Source organism: Anolis sagrei, chromosome 2 (assembly GCF_037176765.1).
Source record: "Anolis sagrei isolate rAnoSag1 chromosome 2, rAnoSag1.mat, whole genome shotgun sequence".
Classification (NCBI taxonomy): domain Eukaryota; kingdom Metazoa; phylum Chordata; class Lepidosauria; order Squamata; family Dactyloidae; genus Anolis; species Anolis sagrei.
The window spans coordinates 18,957,197-18,982,039 of record NC_090022.1 but is presented as its reverse complement, the minus strand read 5'-3'; the positions used below and the strand labels follow the sequence as shown (position 1 = coordinate 18,982,039).

Sequence of the window (24,843 nt, the reverse complement as noted above, 5' to 3'; positions counted from 1 at the left end):
TGAAGAGCAGAAGGTTCCTTATCGTTATGGTAAACTGCAAGTATAGGAAGTTATAAGGATCCTACAGATTTGCATACTCTGGATCCACATTTTTCACTGACCACAGATAATCAAGCCCCATATCAGTAAATGGTGGCAATATAAATGCAGACACATTAAAGCAGACATGGGCAAATTTGGGCCGTCCAGGTGTTTTGGACTTCAACTCTCACAATTCCTAACAGCCGGTAGGAATTGTGGGAGTTGAAGTCCAAAACACCCGGACAGCCCAAGTTTGCCCATGCCTGCATTAAAGTGTGCACATCTGTCACCCCCTATTTAAGAATAATATGGGACATGATTATCTATGTTTTTCTATATCTGTGGCAGGTCCCAAAACTGAACCAAAGCAGGTGCATCAGACCCACTGTAACGTGTGTCTTCTACAAACTGAAGACATAATCTCTACCTTGAAAGTTAAGCAAAAAGCTCAAGATCAGTGTAAATAATAGTTCTGTGAAAATCCCAAAACTCGATGAAGATTTTCTCCTGTGAAATTGTGAGCTGTGTGTGCTTCATACGTGCATATCTGGATTGGAAACATAAGCCAATGGCCAAATACAGAGCTTGCCAAGGTGACCTTTTGGCACGACAGGGAACAGGATTTTTAGGAAGTGTCATGCAAACTTCAGCAAGTGCTGCATGGTTCTCTGTCAAGGAATCCAAGAAGGGATCTTATGACCTCTACTTTGCTTTCCAAATATAACTACCCAGTTCTTACGATGGGAAAACCAATTTAACGCTGGTAAATATGTGTAATGTATCCTGCACCCATTCCCTCTTTGATACCTGCTGAAGGCTGTCACTGCACATGGATTTCCCTTCCCAAACAAATGGCACTTTGCCTCATCGCAGCTCATTGCAGTCAAAAGGTTTGGTAACACAAGATCATATTCCCTGTATCACCTGGTGATGTTTTCCAAATAAGCAAACATATCATTTGTCCAGACATCCTAAACCAGTGGTTCTCAACTTGTGGGTCCCCAGGTGTTTTGGCCTACAACTCCCAGAAATCCCAACCAGTTTACCAGCTATTAGGATTTCTGGGAGTTGAAGGCCAAAACATCCAGGGATCCACAGGTTGAAAACCTCCGTCCCAAACAAAAGATATCAGCTCCATCTTCCTGATTCTTCTGAAGACGGTCCCATTATTCTCTTTGGTTTCCATCCCATATGTCTTCCCCAATAAATAAGAGGAAGTGGCTAGAAATACCAAGAGGTGGCTTAAGGACGCCTACTTCCTCGTCACACCAGTTATTGTTTACATGTGTCAGTGGCCGACGGTTCCTCTTCCTTGCCTGCCTCTCCCTTCGTCACATCAAGTTCAGCACTCTGTTCATCTTCTTGGGGCTCTGGCGGTCCTGCCCGGATGCTGACGCACAAAACCAGGGTCTGTAAGAAGCCATAGAGGCACGCAAACTGCACAAGGTACTCCTGCACCAGCCAAAGGGCTAAGTACATGCCGTAGGCGGTGACCAAGAAGCAGGCAAAGCCGTGGAGCCAAACCTTAATGGGACCCCCTAATCCCACAATATCCAAAACTAGCCGGAAAGCTGGCGAGGAAGCACACAGCAATGTCACCACGCACAGGTCAAAGAGGTGGCGGGCAAAGTTGAAGCAGATCTGGAAATGCTCCGGTGACTCCATGGAGGCCTTCGGTGGGGTCAGGTGCTGAGGTATGCTGGCCAGCAAGGAGTGGGCTCCGCCAGTAGCGTTTTCGCCCCAGCCGATGGCTTCCAAGATCCGGCGCCCGTTCCACCATCTCGCTTTGGAAGGAGGAGGCGCGCGAGGCGGCGTCTTCTCGAACCCTTCCTTCCAGTCCTCCTGAGGTTTGCCCCAAACATCCTCCGCCTTCGGCCTTCGCCAAGGCAGACCGGGCAGCCACGATTTGGCACGGCTGAAGAACATGGCGAGAGGGAGAGAAACCACTCTCTCTCCCTGGCTCAGAGAAATAAATAAATATATATTGTGGAGTGCTTTCTTTAAAAAGTAAAACAGAAGCGGGTGCTTAAGAATAGATCTTTAGTTGATCTGCAGTTCTTTGAGATCAGCTGCCATTTGAAAGGAAAGAGATAACCATAGTATGTTTCCTCCCAGCCGACATCGATCTGATTTGCGGTACTTCAGATCGTGAGGGTGTTGCCGAAATCTCCAAGCCAAACCACAGCTGTGGTTCAGCCGAGCTCAAAGCTGGTCTAGGCTCTTTCTGTTGGGAATATAATTTCCTCCATTCCAGGAAATGCATGGGGTGGGTTGTGGTTGATTATTCTACAGATGGGAGTAAGTTTAGCTGTTGCCACGTTGCACTGGATTTTCCAATCCCTTTGGAAAACTCACGGGTCAATTTACAATGCACAGGCCAGTTTCTCAAAATGAGCATGGAGAGGTCCTCCCTTATTTCCAGAATGGTATATTTGTACATCCACCATGCGAGACTTCAGATTCTCATCGAACAAAAGATCTTGGGTTCTGCTGCCTTTGGACAAAGCAAAGATCCTTCACTTCGAAACCTGCAACCAAGAAAGCAAGTTTAAGTCAGCAAAGCATTAAAGAAGGGATCTGGGGTCAAGTTGTAAGGCAAGGGGTAGACTCTCAGGTCCATAGGAAGTCATTCTATTGCAAATTGCGACTCTTAATGAAGAAAATACGGGTTGTTGTAGGTTTTTTCTGGCTATATGGCCATGTTCTAGAGGCATTCTCTCCTGACATTTCACCTGCATCTATGGCAAGCATCCTCAGAGGTTGTGAGGTGACTTCACAACCTCTGAGGATGCTTGCCATAGATGCAGATGAAACGTCAGGAGAGAATGCCTCTAGAACATGGCCATATAGCCAGAAAAAATCTACAACAACCCAGTGATTCCAGCCATGAAAGCCTTCGACAATACGAGGAAAATACGAATTGTAAATTCCAAATAGCCTTTTTTTTTCAGTCCTTATTTCCCTCTGTTTCTTGGTACAATTTTGGAATGAATTTCATCTTAATGTACAAAAACATGATACAAAATTCCCCCCACCAAAAAAATTAAAAATTCTACATGTTTTTAAAATTTTCTATCCTAATCCAAAGCTTTCCAAACACTTCATGCTGATGACATACTTTTTAGACAGGTATCACTTAATGACACAGTAATTCAGTTTTACTAGCAAACCAGAGGTCAAACCAACTCCTTATAAGAGATACAGACACAACAAAAATAATGAAGTATATGGGGGAACATATACCAGTGGTGCAGTAGGTTAAACCGCTGAGTTGCGGAACTTGCTGATCGAAAGATTGACTGTTCGAATCTGGGGAGTGGGGTGAGCTCCCGCTATTAGTCCCAGCTTCTGTTAACCGAGCAGTTTGAAAACATGCAAATGTGAGTAGATCAATAGGTACTGCTCTGGTGGGAAGGTAATGGTACTGCATGCAGTCATGCTGGCCACATGACCTTGGAGATGTCTAAGGACAATGCCACTTCTTTGGCTTAGAAATGGAGATGAGCACCACTCCACAGAGTCGAACACAATTAGACTTAATGTCGAGGGGAAACCTTTGCCTTTACCTTTTATGGGGAAACAACATATTTCATGGAAACCTTTCATTCATATATAATATATAATATATTATAATATAATAATAATATATAATTTACTGCTTATTTCACATAGACCCAGAGATTTCTCATTAAATTTAATTAAAAACACAACAACAACAAAGAAAGCATTCAATTAACATCACCAGTGTGATAGCATTCTCCATCCTGCTGTGTGCCTTCAAGTCATTTCTGGCTTACGGCAACTCAAAGCATCACAGAATTTTCTTGGCAAAATTGGTTCAGAACCGGTTTGTTATTGCCTTCCTCCAGGGCTGAAATAATGGGAGACGTCCATGGCAACCTGATGGGTTTCCACAGCCGAGCAAAGTGTGGTCTCTGAGAGTCCATCACATAAACAACTACACTATTTTGGCATCCCTTGTCCAGAAGTACGAAATCTTCCAAAATTCAAAGTTGTCCACAGGGGTGGCCGAGATAGTAACACTTTAGCTTTCTCTCGGTTCGATGTACACAGACGTTGCTTCATGCGCAAAAAATATTTAAAATACTATGCATTAAATTTCCTTGAGGCCACGGTGGTTTATGCCTTAGTTATATCTAGAATGGACTACTGCAATGCACTCTATGTGGGACTGCCTTTGAAGATGGCTCAGAAACTGCAGTTAGTGCAAAGGTCAGCATCCAGATTACTAACTGGAGCTGATTATAGGGAGCATACCATGCACCTATTAAAGCAGCTCCACTGGCTGCCAATGACTTTCCAGGCCCAATTCAAAGTGCAGGTTGTTGTTCTCGTTTATTCATTCAGTTGCTTCCAACTCTGTGATCTCATGGACCAGCCCACGCCAGAGCTCCCTGATGGCCGTCACCACCCCCAGCTCCTTCAGAGTCAAGCCAGCCACCTCAAGGATACCATCCATCCATCTTTGTACAGGTTACTACCTATAAAGCCCTATATGCTTCAGGTCAAACCTATCTTCGAGACTGCATCTCCTTCTATGAACCAGCACTAAGATCTATCGAGGAGGCCCTCCTCTCAGTCCCACCTTTGTCTCAAGTGCAGTAGGGATGAGAGAAAGGGCCTTCTCAGTGGTGGCTCCCCATCTTTCGAATGTCCTCCTGAGGGAGATTAGGCTAGCCCCCATTCTCCAAGCCTTCTGTATACAACTGAAGACATGGGCTTTTTCGACAAGTCTTGACCATGTTTAGAATCTCTTAATGAACATATTTGAGGGCCTAGAGATTATTTCACCATTTACGTTACGAGATTGATATTGATTGCAGTTGTTTTATACCTGCAGCTATTGTTGCATTTTACTGGTCTTAACCGTGGGGAGGGGGTGATGGGATTTATTTGACCGCAATTTGTATTGATTTGGATGATGTTTGAACTGTTTTAATGTATAGTTATATTGTTTTTAGATATTTTATTGTGTTTTTATTATGTGTTTATATTGTGTTGGCATCAAATTATTGCCTGTTGGTAGCTGTCCTGAGTCCCTCTTTGGAGGTCGAGAATGGACAGGGTATAAATGTTGTAAATAATAAATAAATAAATAATGTTGGTTGTTTATCTCTTTTGTGTTATTGTCTTTGCACTTTTTGTATTTTGTGTGTTTGCACCTTTGAATGCTTTGTGAGCCACCCCGAGTCCCTCTGGGAGATAATGGCAGGGTATAAATAAAGCTTATTTACAAAAAAGCAGAGTATAAACATAATACACAAAATAGTGATGATAATAATAATAATCATCGTCATCGTCATCGCAGGTGACAGCAGGATTGAAGAGAAACAACTGAAAAAGCTAACACGATATGAGGATTTAAAGATTGAACAAGCTGGTCCCAGTGGTGATCGGCACACTGGGTGCAGTGCCTAAAGACCTTGGCCTGCACTTAAACACAATAGGCGCTGACAAAATTACCATCTGTCAGCTGCAGAAGGCTACCTTACTGGGATCTGCACGCATTATTCACCAATACATCACACAGTCCTAGACACTTGGGAAGTGTCCAACGTGTGATCCAATACAACAACCAGCAGAGTGATGCTGTGGACTCATCTTGTTGTGTTTCAAATAATAATAATAATAATAATAATAATAATAATAATAATAATAGAATTAAAGTGATCTTGTCTGCTGTGGACTCATCTTGTTGTGTTTCAAATAACAATAATAACAATAATAATAATAATAATAATAATAATTGAATTTGAGGTTTAGACTTGAGTCCCATCTCCAGGTTATCTCATTATGTATCTGCTAGTACTCCAAAATCCAAACAAATCGGAAACATGGAACACTTCTGTCTGATCCACAACATTTCAGCCAAGGGATGCTCAACCTGTACTAACTGTTCTAACTATTAATCATAATTGTAAGTTCGTTCCTCCTTTACGGCGTGCAGTGGGACAAAAACAAGGTCTTATCCCAATGTAACCTTGCAACATTGCAACATAAACAAGGTCTTATCCCAATGTAACCTTGCAACATGGAGTGCCCAGTGGCGCAGCGGGTTAAAGCGCTGAGCTGCTCAACTTGCTGACCAAAAGGTCGGTGGTTCAAATCTGGGGGAGTGGGGTAAGCTCCCGCTGTTAGCCCCAGATTCTGCCAACTTAGCAGTTTGAAAACATGCAAATGCGAGTAGATCAATAGGTATCGTTCCGGTGGGAAGATAACGGCGCTCCATGCAGTCATGCCGGCCACATGACCTTGAAGGTGTCTACGGACAACGCCGGCTCTTCGGCTTAGAAATGGAGATTAGCACCACCCCTAAGAGTTGGACACAACTAGACTTAATGTCAAGAAGAAACTAACCTTGCAACAACCCTGTGCTGCAGGTTAAGTCGACAGGTAAGGGCTTGTCCCAAACTATTCAATGAACTTTCCTAAGCAAGCAGACATTGACAAACTGCAAAACATTTCCCAGACTGTACTATTTACAGGTTTCCAGGAGTAACTGAATGTTGATTTAAAAAAATAATAATATTAAGTTATTAACAGTGTGACATAACGGACAAAGAAAAAACTCACCAGGTATTGCATATTGTTGTACATTCAAGATATTTCTGACTTCTGGCAAAGTTATCACGTGGTTTCTGAGGTTGAGAGCAGTGTAGACTCCTATAATGCAGTGTGGTGCAGTTAAATTGCATTATGTGAGTCTATAGTAAAGGTCGCTGTCAGCCCTAGCTTCTGCCAACCTAGCAGTTCGAAAACATGCAAATGTGAGTAGATCAATAGGTACCGCTCCGGCGGGAAGGTAACAGCGCTCCATGCAGTCATGCTGGCCACATGACCTTGGAGGTGTCTATGGACAACGCTGGCTCTTCAGCTTAGAAATGGAGATGAGCACCACACCCCAGAGTCAGACATGACTGGACTTAATGTCAGGGGACAACCTTTACCCTTTACCTTTTATAGTAAAGGTAAAGGTTTTTCCCTTGACATTAAGTCTAGTCATGTTCGATTCTGGGGGAATGGTGCTCATCTCCATTTCTAAGCTGAAAAGCTGGTGTTGCCCTTAGACACCTCCAAGATAATTTGGCCAGCATGACTGCATGGAACGCCATTACCTTCCCGCAGAAGCAATACCTATTGATCTACTCACATTTGCATGTTTTTGAACTGCTAGGTTGGCAGAAGCTGGGGCTAAGAGCAGGAGCTCATTCTGCTCCCCAGATTCAAACCACCAAACTTTCAGTCAGTAAGTTCAGCAGCTCAGCAATTTAACTCGCTGTGCCACCAATGAGCATATAATGCAGTTTCAAACTGCATTCTATGGTAGTGTAGATGTAGCCTGGAACTTGCTCATCTATATAAATAAAATGTAATGTTCGTTTGTGGGATTAACATAACTCAGAAACCACTGGACGAATTGACACCAAATTTGGACACAAGACACCTAACAACCCAATGTATGTACTTCACTTGAAAAAAATGATTTTGTCATTTGGGAGTTGTAGTTGCTGGGATTTATAGTTCACCTACAATCAAAGAGCATTCTGAACCCCACCAATGATGGAATTGAACCAAACTTGGCACACAGAACTTCCATGACCAACGGAAGATACTGGAAGGATTTGGTGGGCATTGACCTTGAGTTTTGGAGTTATAGTTCACCTACATCCAAAGATGACTGTGGGCTCAAACAATGATGGATCTGGACCAAACTCTACAAGAATACTCAATACGCCCAAATGTGAACACTGGTGGAGTTTGGGGAAAATAGAATCTTGACATTTGGGAGTTTTAGTTGCTGGGATTTATAGTTCACCTACAATCACAGAGTATTCTGAACACCACCAAAGATAGAATTGGGCCAAACCTCCCACACAGAACCCCCATATAGGCCACAGCAACGTGTGGCAGGGAACAGCTAGTTTATATAAATAAAATATAATGTTCATTTGTGGGATTAACATAACTCAGAAACCACTTGATGAATTGACACCAAATTTGGACACAATACACCTCTCAGGCCAACGAGTGACCGTCGCTCATAAAAACACTAAGAATCAAGTGGAAGAGACTTAAAAAACCCCAAAACCAAAAATACATTACAATGCATGCGCCAGCACACATATATACACACACAAAGCACATATACACAGACTGGGCCATATCTGGCTGGGAGTCAGCTGCATTAAGATCACTACTGACAGAAAGGTCATGAGTTTGAAGCCAGCCCGGGTTGGAGTGAGCTTCCGACCAAAACTGTGTAGCTTGTTGTCGACCTTTGCAGCCCGAAAGACAGTTGCATCTGTCAAGTAGGAAATTTAGGTATTTATTATTATTTATTTCGCGCATTTCTACCCCGCCCTTCTCAACCCCCGAGGGGGGATTCGGGGCGGCTTACAAAAGGCACAATTCGATGCCAACATAAACATAACAATGGATAAAACATGTAAACAGCAATTATACAGCAATACCTGGCAGGGGATGGCTAGTCCTTGAATAATCTTGCCTTGCTCTTTTTCTCTTTGGTTGGATCTACACTGCCATAAAATGCTGTTTCAGAATGGGTACCACTTATGTAGGAAGGCTAATTTAACTAATTTACGAGGCCATAAAAATCTCCAGGAAGTATGCAAAGAATGAGGAAGTACTTCATCAGTGTCACAAACGGATGGTGAAGCGACAGCTCCCCTGGTGGTCAGAAGCTGGAATGTTAAATAGCCTCTGACTGTCTGTCTATATATGTTGTGTGTCTATGGCACTGAATGTTTGCCATGTATATGCACATTGTAATCCGCCCTGAATCCCCTGCGGGGTGAGAAGGGTGGAATATAAATACTGTAAATAAATAGATAGATAGATAAATAAAGCAACGCCTGGCGGGGGATGGCTAGTCCTTGAACAAGCTTGCCTTGCTCTTTTTCTCTTTGGTTGGATCTACACTGCCATATAATGCTGTTTCAGAATGCAGATTATATGGCAATGTAGAGCTCATATAATACAGCTCAATTGGGGACTGCCTGCATTATTAATGCAAATTATTTGAAACCAGATGCTTTCATAACCATCTGCTCACACACAAGCTCCAATGATCCCTGCCGGAAATTCCAGGATTCACACCCTGAATAATCCAAATTTCGCACACAACTACAAGTATAGACATGTGCGAGTGTCTTTGAAAACATCTCTATTTTTTTTCTTTTCAAACTATCACAGGCAACTTTGGAGGTCATAAATCATCCAAAGTCTCTGAGACATTTAAAGTAGAGGTTAATGGCTGCTCTGGGATAATTATAGTAAAACACTATGTGTTTACGAGCCACCATGTGTTGTGAAGAGACGGTAACCTTGCATTACATTTTACACCCATACAAGCCATATTCGGTCTGGGGAACTGGAAACTAAGGATGCATCTACACTGTAGATTTAATGCAGTTTAGAGCCACTTTAACCGCCATAGTTCAATACAACGGGATACTGCCAGTTGTAGTCTTACAAGGTCCTTAATTTACTTTGATATTATTATTTCTTTTTATGTGCTGAATTGTGGATGCAAGAGAGGCTGGGCCTGCGCTGGAGTCTACACTGCTATATAATCCAGTTCAAAGCAGATAATCTGGATTTTATATGGCAGGGAAGATGGGGCTGGAGAAACTTTAATCTAGATGCAGATGCACAGCAAAATATTGCCTTCACGAAAACCTTTGAAGTATATGACTCTCTATTTATACTATGTAATGCTTATTATTTGTGTGTGTGTGTGTGTGTGTGTGTGTGTGTGTGTGTGAGGAGTGGTTTGAGAAACTGCAAGTCGCTTCTGGTGTGAGAGAATTGGCCATCTGCAAGGAGGTTGCCCAGGGGACGTCCATGTTTTGATGTTTGACCATCCTAGTGGGAGGTTTCTCTCATGTCCCCACATGGGGAGCTGGTGCTGACAGAGGGAGCTCATCTGCGCTCTCCCCAGATTTGAACGTCGGACCTGTCGGTCTTCAGTCCTGCCGGCACATCTACACATTCAAAATTATATAATGCAGTCTACATTAGATATATAGGGTATACGAGTCTACAATGTCTATATAATGCAGTTTCAAAACCATATAATGCAGTCTACATTAGATATATGGGGTATATGAGTCTATAGTGTCTATATAATGCAGTTTCAAAATCATATAATGCAGTCTACATTAGATATATGGGATATATGTCTATTTAATGCAGTTTCAAAATCATATAATGCAATCTACATTAGATATAGGGGGTATATGAGTCTAAAAGGTCTGTATAATGCAGTTTCAAAATCATATAATGAGGTCTACATTAGTTATATGGGGTATTTGTCTATATTATGCAGTTTCAAAATCATATAATGCAGTCTACATTAGATATATGGGGCATAGGAGTCTACAATGTCTATATAATGCAGTTCCAAAATCATATAATGCAATCTACACTACATGGGCTGGTCCATGAGGTCACAAAGAGTGGGAAGGCACTGAACAAATAAACAACACACACAACAGATAGCCAAGATATGCAAGTTACACTGACCATATAATGCAGTTTCAAAAGTTAACTGCTTTGAGACCCCATCTACCCCGCCATATAATCCTGTTTCTGAATCCAGACTATCTGCTTTGAACTGGATTATATGGCTTGGTGGCCTCATCACACTAGAGGAAAAAAACCACTTTAAATCCGGTTTCTGCCTTCTGCAGAATTCTGGGGTTTGTAGTTTAGGGAGGGGCCTTTAACAGCCTCCCTAAACTACAAAGGAGGAGGAGAAGGAGGAGGAGGAGGAGGAGGAGGAGGAGGAGGAGAAGAAGAGGAAGAAGAAGAAGAGGGAGGAGGAGGAGGAGATGAAGAAGAAGAAGGAAGAAGGAGGAGGAGAAGGAGGAGGAAAAGGAGGAGGAGGAGGAGGAGGAGGAGGAGAAGAGGAAGAAGAGGAAGAAGAAGAGGGAGGAGGAGGAGGAGGAGGAGGAGGAGAAGGAGGAGGAGGAGGAGAAGAAGAAGAAGAAGAAGAAGAAGAAGAGGGAGGAGGAGGAGGAGAAGAAGGAAGGAGGAGGAGGAGGAGGAGAAGAAGAAGAAGAGGAAGAGGAAGAAGAAGAAGAGGGAGGAGGAGGAGGAGGAGGAGGAGGAGAAGAAGAGGAAGAAGAAGAGGAAGAAGAAGAAGAAGAAGAAGAAGAAGAGGGAGGAGGAGGAGGAGGAGAAGGAGAAGGAAGAAGGAGGAGGAGGAGGAGGAGGAGGAGGAGGAGGAGGAGAAGAAGAGGAAGAGGAAGAAGAAGAAGAGGGAGGAGGAGGAGGAGGAGAAGGAAGGAGGAGGAGAAGGAGGAGGAGGAGGAGGAGAAGAGGAAGAAGAGGAAGAAGAGGAAGAAGAAGAAGAAGAAGAAGAAGAAGAAGAGGAAGAGGAAGAGGAAGAAGAGAAAGACGAGTCTGACACAAGCCAGCGAAGGTGGTCCCAGTGGTGATCGGCACACTGGGTGCAGTGCTTAAAGACCTTGGCCTGCACTTAAACACAATCGGCACTGACAAGATTACCATCTGCCAGCTGCAGAAGGCTGCCTTACTGGGATCTGCACGCATTATTTGCAGATACATCACACAGTCCTAGACACTTGAGAAGTGTCCGACGTGTGATCCAATACAACAGCCAGCAGAATGATCTTGTCTGCTGTGGACTCATCTTGTTGCGTTTCAAATAATAATAATAATAATAATAATAATAATAATAATAATAATTTTAACATTAACAACCTCAGATATGCAGATGACACCACTCTGATGGCCGAAAGCGAGGAGGAGCTGAGGAGCCTTCTAATCAAGGTGAAAGAAGAAAGTGCAAAAGCCGGGTTGCAGCTAAACGTCAAAAAAACCAAGATTATGGCAACAACAATGATTGACAACTGGAAAATAGAGGGAGTAACCGTGGAGGCCGTGACAGACTTTGTATTTCTAGGTGCAAAGATTACTGCAGATGCAGACTGTAGCCAGGAAATCAGGAGACGCTTACTTCTTGGGAGGAGAGCAATGTCCAGTCTCGATAAAATAGTGAAGAGTAGAGACATCAGACTGGCAACAAAGATCCGCCTAGTCAAAGCCATGGTATTCCCTGTAGTCACCTACGGATGTGAGAGCTGGACCTTAGGGAAGGCTGAGCGAAGGAAGATAGATGCTTTTGAACTGTGGTGTTGGAGGAAAGTTCTGAGAGTGCCTTGGACTGCGAGAAGATCCAACCAGTCCATCCTCCAGGAAATAAAGCCCGACTGCTCACTGGAGGGAAAGATACTAGAGACAAAGTTGAAGTACTTTGGCCACATCATGAGGAGACAGGAAAGCCTAGAGAAGACAATTATGCTGGGGAAAGTGGAAGGCAAAAGGAAGAGGGGCCGACCAAGTGCAAGATGGATGGATGGCATCCTTGAAGTGACTGGACTGACCTTGAGGGAGCTGGGGGTGGTGACGGCCGACAGGGAGCTCTGGCGTAGGCTGGTCCATGAGGTCACGAAGAGTCGGAGACGACTGAACGAATGAACAACAATATCTCCCCAAAGGGACTCAGGGCGGATTCCAAACATAAAAGGCAAGCATTCAATGCCCGAATACAACAACAATACATCCATGCAAACAAAATTTATACAAACCCCAGAATTCTGCAGCGAAACCGGATTTTAAGTAGATTTTTTTCTCTAGTGTGATGAAGTAGTTTCTTACAACCGAGTTCAATCAGATTATTAACAAGTCCGGATAGATTTCGATATAGTATTCGTTAGTCCTGTCTTGAATAGTAATTCTCAGAAACTACATTTATCCTGCATCTACCGATCCCGTGATGGCCAGTCAACTCAGAGTCTCTACTGCATTAGCATGCAACATTTCAAGTCATCCGAACACATACATTTAGCTGCATGGAGGCCAAATGGAGGGGTCAGATCATATGTGTGCTATTTATAGGCTGCTCGTATATCTGTTTAAGAGTTTCCCTGCGGAGAGAACTGGAACTCCCCTTATAGTATTTTATTGATTTACTTTACTTGTATTTTATCTAAGACAGGGACTCGAGGCGGCTTATAGGTCTTCTATATCATTCAAGGTGCAAAAATTACAGTACACAGTATATTGTATATTACGGTATAATATTCCTCCTTTGTAAGAAATGGATATACGTAGCTTTCAAATAACCACCATAGGTTATTATTAGATGATACAGGCTTTCGGTAAACTAGAACTTTCAAGCAACCAGCAAAAAAGAAAAATCAAAGAAATAATATTTTACATTTTATATATATTTTAAAAGATATATATCTATATACTTGAGTATAAGCCGACCCGAATATAAACCAAGGCACTTAATTTTACCACCAAAAAATGGGAAAACTTATTGACTCGAATATAAGTCGAGGGTGGGAAATGTAGCAGCTACTGGTAATACAAAATAAATATAGATACCAATAAAATTACATTAATTGAGGAAACAGTAGGTTAAATGTTTTCCAATGTTTATATAAAACTGTAATTTAAAATAAGACTGACCAACTTTTAATAGAGTAAAATAATAAATGTAATAATAATAATAAATAGAGTAAAATAAATGTAATAAAATAATAATAGAGTAAAATAATGCAAATGTAATAATGCCAATAATAGAGGAAAATAATAAATGTAATAACAATAATACTAAAGTAAAATAATAAATGTAATAATAATAATAAATAGAGTAAAATAAATGTAATAAAATAATAATAGAGTAAAATAATGCCAATGTAATAATGCCAATAATAGAGGAAAATAATAAATGTAATAACAATAATACTAAAATAAAATAATAAATGTAATAATAATAATAATAGAGTAAAATAGATGTAATAAAATAATAATAAAGTAAAATAATGCAAATGTAATAATACCAATAATAGAGTAAAATAATAAATGTAATAACAATAATACTAAAGTAAAATAATAAATGTAATAATAATAATAATAATAATAGAGTAAAATAAATGTAATAAAATAATAATAGAGTAAAATAATGCAAATGTAATAATACCAATAATAGAGGAAAATAATAAATGTAATAAAAATAAGAGTAAAATAATAAATAACTTTGACTCGAGTATAAGCTGAGGGAAGCTTTTTCAGCCTAAAAAAGGGCTGAAAAACTAGGCTTATACTCAAGTATATACAGTATATATCATTTAAAATACCATATATATTTCAGTAAAGCAATAAAACTGTCTTACCTTAAGATAGGCTAGGTTTTTATTTGTCCTAATTTGCTTTTAATTATAGTGTTTCAATATTATGATCAAGTCAATACAGAGTTTATGGTACGAGATAGTATATATTTGGCTTATCTTTAGATAGTAACTCCCAAGCAACCAGAAAGTACATTTATCCAGAATCTTAACTGGGAGTCTGTTGTATATTATTTTAAAGTGGGAGACTTTTTAAGCAATACATGTTTTTAATTGAACAGGTTATATATAGGATATCTCCCTAAATATTTATATATGGTGTGTGTGTATATACACACACACACAGTACACACACTAATTAAGAGCTAATAGGAGCTATCCATGGCAATTATTGTAAGCCTAAGTAAATACATTTATATTAACAGATACTACGATAATTTATAATATAATCAAATCAGAGTTACAGATTTCATTTAAAATTACAATTTCTCTGCTATTGGGATTTTTAGTTCTTGTTAAATGTGTGTATGTGTGTGTACACACACACACACACACACACACACATATATATATATATGGGGAGCTGCAAAAAAGAAAAACTCTTATCCAGAATGATATGCTATTAAGTAAGTATATGTATTTTTGGAGAAAATGCAGACACAAAATATTCTGAATTATAAACCCTTAGGGGTATATACATTATTGGGGAGAGAAACTACATATGTATGTGTGTGTATTTACACACACACACATATACAGATGAAGAGAATGTTAAGCTATTACAGGCATCAATTTTTAGGGTATAATTACAAAAAAAGAAATAAATCCAAAAGTTATAAATTGTATTTAAAAAAGCCCTTGTGATGGGCTGCAAAAGTAAGAATGATAAACTATTAAGAGTATAGGCACTGGGGTTGCAAAAAATAAAAATATAGCATGATGTCATGTGCTATACATTTTCTAAAACATTGCAAAAAATCTAGAATGATTGTTAAGGAATTGTGTACATTTGGGGAAGGGGGGTTGCAAAAAAAGCAATAATTTACAATAATAAATGGTTGGTGTTGTATATCTATTTTTTAAATGCAAAACATTATTAATCCAGAATGGTCAACTGGATGAATAATGTTTTGCATTATTAATCCAGTTTGCAGTGTTTATTATTATTATTTTCTGGGAATTGCAAATAATAATAATAATAAACACTGATAAACTGTTAAGGGTGCATACATTTTGGGAGAAATGAAAAAAATGCAAATAATAATAATCCAGAATGATACATTATTAAATGTTAAATATATATTTTTAAATGCAAAGAACATCATCATCATCATCATCATCACAAATAGCCAGCTGTTAAGGGTATGTATACTTGGAAGGGGCCTAAATAATAATAATAATAATAATAATAATAATAATAATGACAAATAACAGGCTCTTAAGGATATATACAACTGGAGGGGGCCTAATAATAATCATCATCACAAATAGCCAGCTGTTAAGGGTATGTACATCTGGAAGTGGCCTAAATAATAATAATAATAATAATAATAATAATGACAAATAACCAGCTGTTAAGGATATATACAACTGAAGGGGGGCTAATAATAATAAGCATAACAAATAGCCAGCTGTTAAGGGTATGTACATCTGGAAGTGACCTAAATAATAATAATAATAATAATGACAAATAACCAACTGTTAAGGATATATACAACTGGAGGGGGCGTAATAATAATCATAATCACAAATAACCAGCTGTTAAGGGTATGTACATCTGGAAGTGGCCTAAATAATAATAATAATAATAATAATGACAAATAACCAGCTGTTAAGGATATATACAACTGAAGGGGGGCTAATAATAATAAGCATAACAAATAGCCAGCTGTTAAGGGTATGTACATCTGGAAGGGGCCTAAATAATAATAATAATAATAATAATAATGTCGAAGGCTTTCATGGCCGTAATCATTGGGTTGTAGGTTTTTTCGGGCTGTATGGCCATGGTCTAGAGGCATTCTCTCCTGACGTTTCGCCTGCATCTACGGCAAGCACCTCACTACCTCTGAGGATGCTTGCCATAGATGCAGGCGAAACGTCAGGAGAGAATGCCTCTAGACCATGGCCATACAGCCCGAAAAAACCTACAACAACCCAATAATAATAATAATGACAAATAACCAGCTGTTAAGGGTATGTACATCTGGAAGTGGCCTAAATAATAATAATAATAATAATAATAATAATAATAATGACAAATAACAGGCTCTTAAGGATATATACAACTGAAGGGGGCCTAATAATAATCATCATCACAAATAGCCAGCTGTTAAGGGTATGTACATCTGGAAGGGGCCTAAATAATAATAATAATAATAACAACAACAACAGATAATCAGCTGTTAAAGGTATATACATCTGGAAGGGACCAATAACAACAACAACAACAACAACAACAACAACAAATAACTAACTGTTAAGGGTATATACAACTGGAAGACTAATAATAATAACAAATAATCAGCTGTGAAGGGTATGTACATCTAGAAGGGGCCTTAATGATGATGATCATGATGATGATGATGACAAATAATCAGCTGTTAAGGGTATATACATCTGGAAGGAACAAATAATAATAATAACAACAATAACAACAACAACAACAACAAAAACAACAAATAACCAGCTATTAAGGGTATATACAACTAGAGGGGGTGTAATAATAATAATTTTTAAATAAATAATAATAGTTTTCCTGAATGATAAATTGTTCAGGTACATTCATTTGGAGGGGAAACTGCAAATAATAATAATAATAATAATAATAATAATAATAATAATTTAAAATAAATAATAATAATTTTCCTGAATGATAAATTGTTTGGGTACATTCATTTGGAGGGGAAACTGCAAATAATAATAATAATAATAATAATAATAATAATAATATATTTTGTTTAAAAAATTGCAAATAATAATACTAATCCATCATGATCAACTATGAAGGAGGCATACATGTTTTTCCCAAGCACATTGTATAACCTCAGCTCTTTCTGATGCTTTCCCCCCCAAATAACAAAAATAAAGCCCAATCTATCCAGAGAATTCAAATCCAATAGATAGAGAAGATTCTCCTAAAATAGCCCCAGATCCTAATAAGGCCAGGGCTCCCTCCCTCCCTCCCTCCCCACGCGTGTTTTTCCTCCCCACCCAAAAAGACAGATCCCTGCAAGGGTTTTTTCCCACCCCCAAAAAGGCTGCAAAGAAGCAAACCCACTTACCTTTGAGAAGGAGGGGGAATCACTGTGACACCTTTCCACGCGTTGGGGCTCCTTGGGTGGATCCGGATGGGGAAATAGCTGGGCTTGATTTCTCCCCACCAAATAATAAAAGATCTTGTCCTCTTTTTTCCCCCTCTTTCCTTGTGGATTTGGGGAGGGAGGAAAGTCCACGCCACGCAGGACCGTGGATCTTTGGACCCTCCGAGAAGGAGGAGGAAAAGGAGGAGAAACTCTTCCGTGGGTCTTCTCTCTCCTTTTTTTGCTGGAAGGGAGGAGCCTCTGGGGAAAGGAAGCCGAGGAGGAGGAAGGAGTGGATCCGGTGTCTGCTGGGAGGAAAGGAAGGAAGGAAGGAAGGAAAGAAAAAGGAGGAAGGAAAGAAAGGAGGAGAGAAACTGGATTTACATGGGATTTCTTTCTCTCCTCCCCTTCTCTATTTGGACTACAACTCCCAAGTCAAATGCATCCTGGGCTGCAGAATCCCAGGGTGCATTTGAACCCACTTTTTTCTGCCATGGCTCAAGGCTGTGGGAGTTATAGTTTCACAAGGGCTGCAGCCTTCTCTGCCCAAAGAGGGCTTGGACTTTTCCCAAAATCCCCATAAGACATGGCAGTTCAAACTGATGCGTCGACATTTTGGCAGAGAAGGTGAAAGACCTTGGGAAACTACAGCTCCCAGGCTTCCATAGCATTTAGTCACAGCAGTTCAAACTTGTGCGTCCAAATTTCGGTAGAGAAGGCGAAAGACCTTGGGAAACTACTACTCCCAGGCTTCCATAGCTTAGAGCCACAGCAACTCAAACCCAAGATTCTAGATTTCGGCAGAGAAGGCGAAAGAGCATAGGAAACTACAACTCCCAGGCTTCCATAGCATTGAGCTGCAGCAGTTCAAACTCGTGCACCCACATTTTGGCAGAGAAGGCGAAAGAGCATAGGAAACTACAACTCCCAAGCTTCCATAGCACTGAGTCAGGGCAGTTCAAACTGCCGCATCCACATTTTTGCAGAGAAAGGAAAAGACCTTGGGAAACTACAACTCCTGGAACTCCATAGCATTGAGCCATGGCAGTTCAAAATCAACAGCAAATTTTGGCAGAGAAGGCGAAAGACCTTGGGAAACTACAACACCCAGGCTTCTATAGCACTGAGTCAGGGCAGTTCAAACTTCTGCACCCACATTTCGGCAGAGAAAGTGAAAGTCCTTGGGAAACTACAACTCCCGTGACTCCATAGCATTCAGCCACAGCAGCTCAAACCTGAGCATCCAAATTTTGGCAGAGAAGGCGAAAGACCTTGGGAAACTACAACGCCCAGGCTTCTATAGCATTGAGCCACGGCAGCTCAAACCCGTGCATCCAAATTTCGGCAGAGAAGGCGAGTGGCCTTGGGAAACTACAACTTCTAGGACTCTGTAGCATTGAGCCACAGCGGCTCAAACTCATGCATCCAAATTTCAGAAGAGAAGGTGGAAGACCTTGGGAAACTACAATTCCCAGGAATCTACAGCATTGAGCTCTGGCAGTTCAAATGGTGCTAAACTGCATCAATTCTACAGTGTAGATGCGCCCCAGATCCTGCAATTCATGGTGATGGTTTATTCCTTGTGTATATAATTGCTGGGCAGGAAATGAATCACGGAGGGGATAATCACCCTTGGAAATGCCTGGAATGTGGGAAGAGCTTCAAACCAATCTCAGGAGGAACCAAAATATTCATCCAGGGAGGAAAAAACACCCTGGGGGAGGGGGATCCACACTGTAGATTTAATGCAGTTTAACACCACTTTAACTGCTATGGCTCACTGCTATGGAATCTTGAGATTTGTAGTTTGGTGAAGCACCAACACCTTTTGGCAGAGAAGGCCAAAGACCTTGTAAAACTACAGCTTCCAGTATTCCAGGGCTGCATACACTGGGTTGTTGTAGGTTTTTCGGGCTATATGTCCATGTTCTAGAAGCATTCTCTCCTGACATTTCACTTGCATCTATGGCAATCATCCTCAGAGGTCGTGAGGATGCTTGCCATAGATGCAGGTGAAATGTCAGGAGAGAATGCTTCTAGAACATGGACATATAGCATTGTACCAAGGCAATTAAAGTGGTTTCAAACCGTATTAATTCTACTGTGTAATAATGTCCCATGTTATAATCAAGCACCCAAAAACATCCAGCAAGGGCTTGCCTTTTGAATATGCTTACCATCCATATATATACACATACTAGCTTGGGTACCTGGCATTGCCGAGTTATTTGAAAAAAGTCATTTTTTTAATTTTACAAAATGCATAAAGTTGTGGGTGAACTACAACTCACATCATGCCAGGTTAACCCCCAGAAACTCTATTGGTACTTAGTTTGTTGGGCAAGTTTGCTCTAGATTCAGCATCGGCAGGGTCCTCTGGCCGCAGAGTAAACTACAACTCCCACCATGTAGGGTAAACTACAGCTCCCACCATGGTGAGTCAGTACCCTCAAAGCCCTACAGTACGTTCAGTTGGCCATGGTGGTTCTGTGTGCCAAGTTTGGTCTTGGTTTATTGTCGATGGTGGTCACAGTGTCTCCAGTTGTAGATGAACTACAACTCCCAGAAAAAGGTTTGTTCCATGTATTGTCAACGGCTTTCATGGCTGGATGCACTGGGTTGTTGTAGGTTTTTCGGGCTATATGGCCATGTTCTAGAAGCATTCTCTCCTGACGTTTCGTCTGCATCTATGAGATTGTGAGGATGTTTGCCGTAGATGCAGGTGAAACGTCAGGAATAAATGCTTCTAAAACATGGCCATATAGCCCAAAAAACCTACAACAACCCAAGATTAGTTCCCCTCAAACCCTTTCAGTATATTGAGTTGGTCATGGGGGTTCTGTGTGCCAAGTTTGATTCAGGTCCCTCATTGGTAGGGTCACCGTTTCACTGGTTGTAGGACAATTGACACCAAATTTGGACACAATACACCTATCAGGCCAGCAAGTGACCATCACTCATAATAACACTGAAAAACACAGTGGAAGAAACTTAAAAAGCCCAAAAATAAAAATTACATTACAACGCATGCGCAAAACCACATATATACACATACATACACACACAAAACACATATACACATACTGGGCCACAGCAATGCATGGCAGGAGACAGCTAGTACTTTAAATAAAGCCATTTTCTAAAAAATCGTGCACTGAAAAGCTTCAATGAAGCCACTCCATGGCAGTTGGGTTCAAATTCAGAGAGCGGCGTGAGCTTCCACTGTTAGCCCCAGCTTCTGCCAACCAAGCAGTTCGAAAACATGCAAATGTGAGATCAATAGGTACTGCTCGGGTGGGAAGGTAATGGTGCTCCATGCACTCATGCCGGCCACATGACCTTGGAGGTGTCTACGGACAATGCCGGCTCTTCGGCTTAGAAATTGAGATGAGGACCTGTGACGGCGCGAGTGGCGCCACCTATGTATAGAACTGTTAGTTGTAAGATTAAAACTGTTGTATCATGCTTAATTCTGCCCCTTTTACCCTGTTTATGTATAGTTGTATGGATTGGTTGCTTGTAGCTGTCAATCAGTACTACTTGGCTCCACCTCTTCCTGCAAGAGGGGAGAACTTCCTTTTTTCCATTCATTCTGCCATCAGAGTTCATACCACATGGACGCGAGTAAGAGACTTGATTCTAAAGGACCCTGATTTAAGTTACCTCTTAGCACCAGTTCTGAGGTTTTTTACCCCTGGGACTCAAGCTTTATGTCCAGATCGTCCTGGACAATTATTGAGGAGACCCAGGTGCCTTCAAGCCGGTTCTTTTGGCACCAAAGGAAGATCCTGAATCTTCAAAACATAGGCCATCTGAACTGGGGTTGTGGTTTGCTCTGGCATTCACAGCCATTGAGAAAAGAGGAAACTTGGTGAGGCCTCTCAGCTTCAAACCCCTTGGACCCAGGACTGATTGAGACTGTAATGTATGTTTTCCTTCACCCCTCTAAAGGTTTCCAGCTCATTGCTTTGAAAAAAATGACTTTGTGATAAATAAAACTTATCTTGAGCTATTTACAGCGTTTTGGGTTTTTGGGAGTTCCAGTTTCCTATAGGAGGGCAAGAAGCAATCCCTTGGGGGAAAGATGCCACGTCCATCCCTCCTTCATTAAGCCTAATAGCCCCCAAGCGCAACAGCACAGGACCACACCCCAGAGTCGGACACGACTGGACTTAATATCAGGGGAAAACCTTTACCTTTAGGACGTGTGTGTTTAAAAATCACTTGACTAAATCAGGTTGCAATAGCCCAAAACGAGCCAAATGCATCCACGACAGTGGAACTTGGAAAGCAATTCTGGTTTTACAGGATTCCCAACTCTTCTTCTGTTTTCAAGCCCTATCTCACAAACAAATGTAAAAGCACAAAGGACAAAGACATTTTGGACTGAATACAGGATGATTTACATAATGCAGCTTAACATTTCAGGATTTGATTAAAACAGGCTCAGAAACAGTAAGGATTTTCTGGTTGCAGTACACAATTTCAGCTCAAAAAAAGAAAAAGAGGGGGGCAAATGTGTGATTGTTGCTATGGAAACAGAATCTACTTTAAGGACAAGCTTCACCTCTAGCAGACGCTGTTGTAAGCCAAGCTAAACCGTGCCAGGACTCAGAAAATGTTTATTAATGTGGTAAGTGGTGGTTATAGCATAACGTAATTGCAAACTAGTTATTATTCAATCTTGAGCCAAGGCTGCATCTGCACTGCAGAATTAATGCAGTTTGATATCACATGAATTGCTATTGGGCAGCGCTACGGAATCTTGGGATGTGTAGTTCGTTAAGGCACCAGCTTTCTTTAGCAGAGGAGACCTTAGAATCATAGAATCAAAGAGTTGGAAGAGACCTCATGGGCCATCCAGTCCAACCCCATTCTGCCAAGAAGCAGGAATATTGCATTCAAATCACCCCTGACAGATGGCCATCCAGCCTCTGTTTAAAAGCTTCCAAAGAATGAGCCTCCACCACACTCCGGGGCAGAGAGTTCCACTGCTGAACGGCTCTCAGTCAGGAAGTTCTTCCTCATGTTCAGATGGAATCTCCTTTCCTGTAGTTTGAAGCCATTGTTCCGCGTCCTCGTCTCCAAGGAAGCAGAAAACAAGCTTGCTCCCTCCTCCCTGTGGCTTCCTCTCACATATTTATGCATGGCTATCATATCTCCTCTCAGCCTTCTCTTCTTCAGGCTAAACATACCCAGCTCCTTAAGCCACTCCTCATAGGGCTTGTTCTCCAGACCCTTATCATTTGAGTCGCCCTCCTCTGGACACAAACTGCCACTCACAGAATTACACAGCATTGCAAATCAGTTTTCAATTCATATATTATTGGGAAGACTTGAAATGTTTATATAATCACCCATCCAGATCTTTAAAAAAGCAGCGCTTACTACTCTACCCCATCCCCTTTATATATGAAGCTGAGTGAGGAACCAATTCTATTAGTTGGAGGATTAGATGATTCTTAAGACCAGGCTTCCAATCCCCGCTTGGCCATGAAACCCTAATTAATGGTTAATGTTGGGCAAGCCACTCACTCTCAGCCCCAGAAAGGTTTTTGATTTGATAGGAAACAGCAAGAGATATATTGAGTGTTGCTGAACCCAGGGCTAGTAGTGTTTACTTGCCACATAAACCTAACTAGAAAGCTAAATTCTTGCAAAAGTTAAAGTGCCTTATCATTTGGGAGGAGAAATAAGGACAAGGGAAGTAATGCTACCCCTCTATTCTGTTGTGGTTAGACCACATCTGGAATATTGTGTCCAATTCTGGGCACCACAATTCAAGAGAGATATTGACAAGCTGGAATGTGTCCAGAGGAGAGCGACTAAAATGATAAAAGGTCTGGAGAACAAGCCCTATGAGGAGCGGCTTAAGGAGCTGGGCATATTTAGCCTGAAGAAGAGAAGGCTGAGAGGGGATATGATAGCCATGTATAAATATGTGAGGGGAAGCCACAGAGAGGAGGGAGCAAGCTTGTTTTCTGCTTCCCTGGAGACTAGGATGCGGAACAATGGCTTCAAACTACGAGAGAAGATTCCATCTGAACATGAGGAAGAACTTCCTGACTGTGAGAGCCGTTCAGCAGTGGAACTCTCTGCCCCAGAGTGTGGCAGAGGCTTCTTCTTTGGAAGCTTTTAAACAGAGGCTGGATGGCCATCTGTCAGGGGTGATTTGAATGCAATATTCCTGCTTCTTGGCAGGGGGTTGGACTGGATGGCCCATGAGGTCTCTTCCAACTCTTTGATTCTATGATTCTAAGATTCAACCCTTGCTGCAGTGGAATGCTTTCCTTCAGGACACTCTTCTAGCTTAGCCTTTTAAAAACTTACTGTACATACACGAGTATAAGCTGAGCTTTTCGGTCCCTTTTTAGGCTGAGAAAGCCTCCCTTATACTCGTCAGTTATTTATTATTTTACTCGTTTTTATTTTACTGTTATTATTTTACTCTATTATTACATTTATTATTTTACTCTTATTATATTTACATTCGTTTACAATTTTTATTTAACTCTATTTATTAAACTATTGTTACATTGTTTTACTCTATTATTACATTTATCTTTTTACTGTATTATTTTTTACATTTATTATTTTACTTTTTATTATTACTGGAAGGCAACATAAGCACATTTACACTGAAGGTTAGAATAATGGTTTAATCAGTTGGACAGTCCTGTATTTTATGTATATTATGGTTTTATGTAAATATTCAAAAACATTTAATCCACTGGTGTCTCAATTAATGCAATTTTACTGGTATCTATTTTCATTTTGAAATTTACCAGTAGCTGCTGCATTTCCCACCCCTGGCTTATATTTGAGTCAATATTTTCCCAGTTTTTTTGTGGTAAAATTAGAGGTGCCTTGGCTTATATTTGGACCAGCTTATAATCGTATTTATACATTAATCGGAAACTGCCAACAGCCAATGCATATACATGAGGGATCTACCAGAGGGACTAAAACACTCTTCTCTCTCCACTGGAGAACTACATTTCCCTATAAAGCTGGCCAGGTCAAACTTTCTGCAATGAGAAAGTAATTTGGATTAATATTTATCCACTCAGCTGAGAACAGCAGATTTGTATCTTCTGCCGTTGTGTTTTAATTTCAGACTGATATGTTTATATTTTGGCACACTTCCCTTCTGACGCACTAGAAGACGTTACATCTTTAAAAACGGTCTCAGCCTCCATTTGTTGTTTATTTTTAAGCACTCAGCACTGACTCACTGTCACACATCTCCTTCATCTAACATGGAGCGGGGAAGAAACTTATGCTGTAAAGAATGAAGCCACACCAGGGAAAGG

The 24,843-nt window shown here is 40.8% G+C and overlaps 1 protein-coding gene across 1 annotated transcript; it reads right to left on the bottom strand.

Annotated features, from left to right (window-relative positions):
* Nucleotides 1–214: 214 nt before the first annotated feature.
* On the bottom strand, nucleotides 215–17,843 carry C2H6orf47 (chromosome 2 C6orf47 homolog). Its single transcript, XM_060759466.2, has 2 exons — nucleotides 17,513–17,843; nucleotides 215–2,549 (listed from the first exon to the last, which is right to left on the bottom strand). Exon 2 carries the CDS (start codon nucleotides 1,945–1,947, stop codon nucleotides 1,294–1,296), a length of 654 nt encoding a protein of 217 aa, XP_060615449.2. The 5' UTR covers nucleotides 1,948–2,549; nucleotides 17,513–17,843; the 3' UTR covers nucleotides 215–1,293.
* Between the last annotated feature and the right edge of the window lie 7,000 nt (nucleotides 17,844–24,843).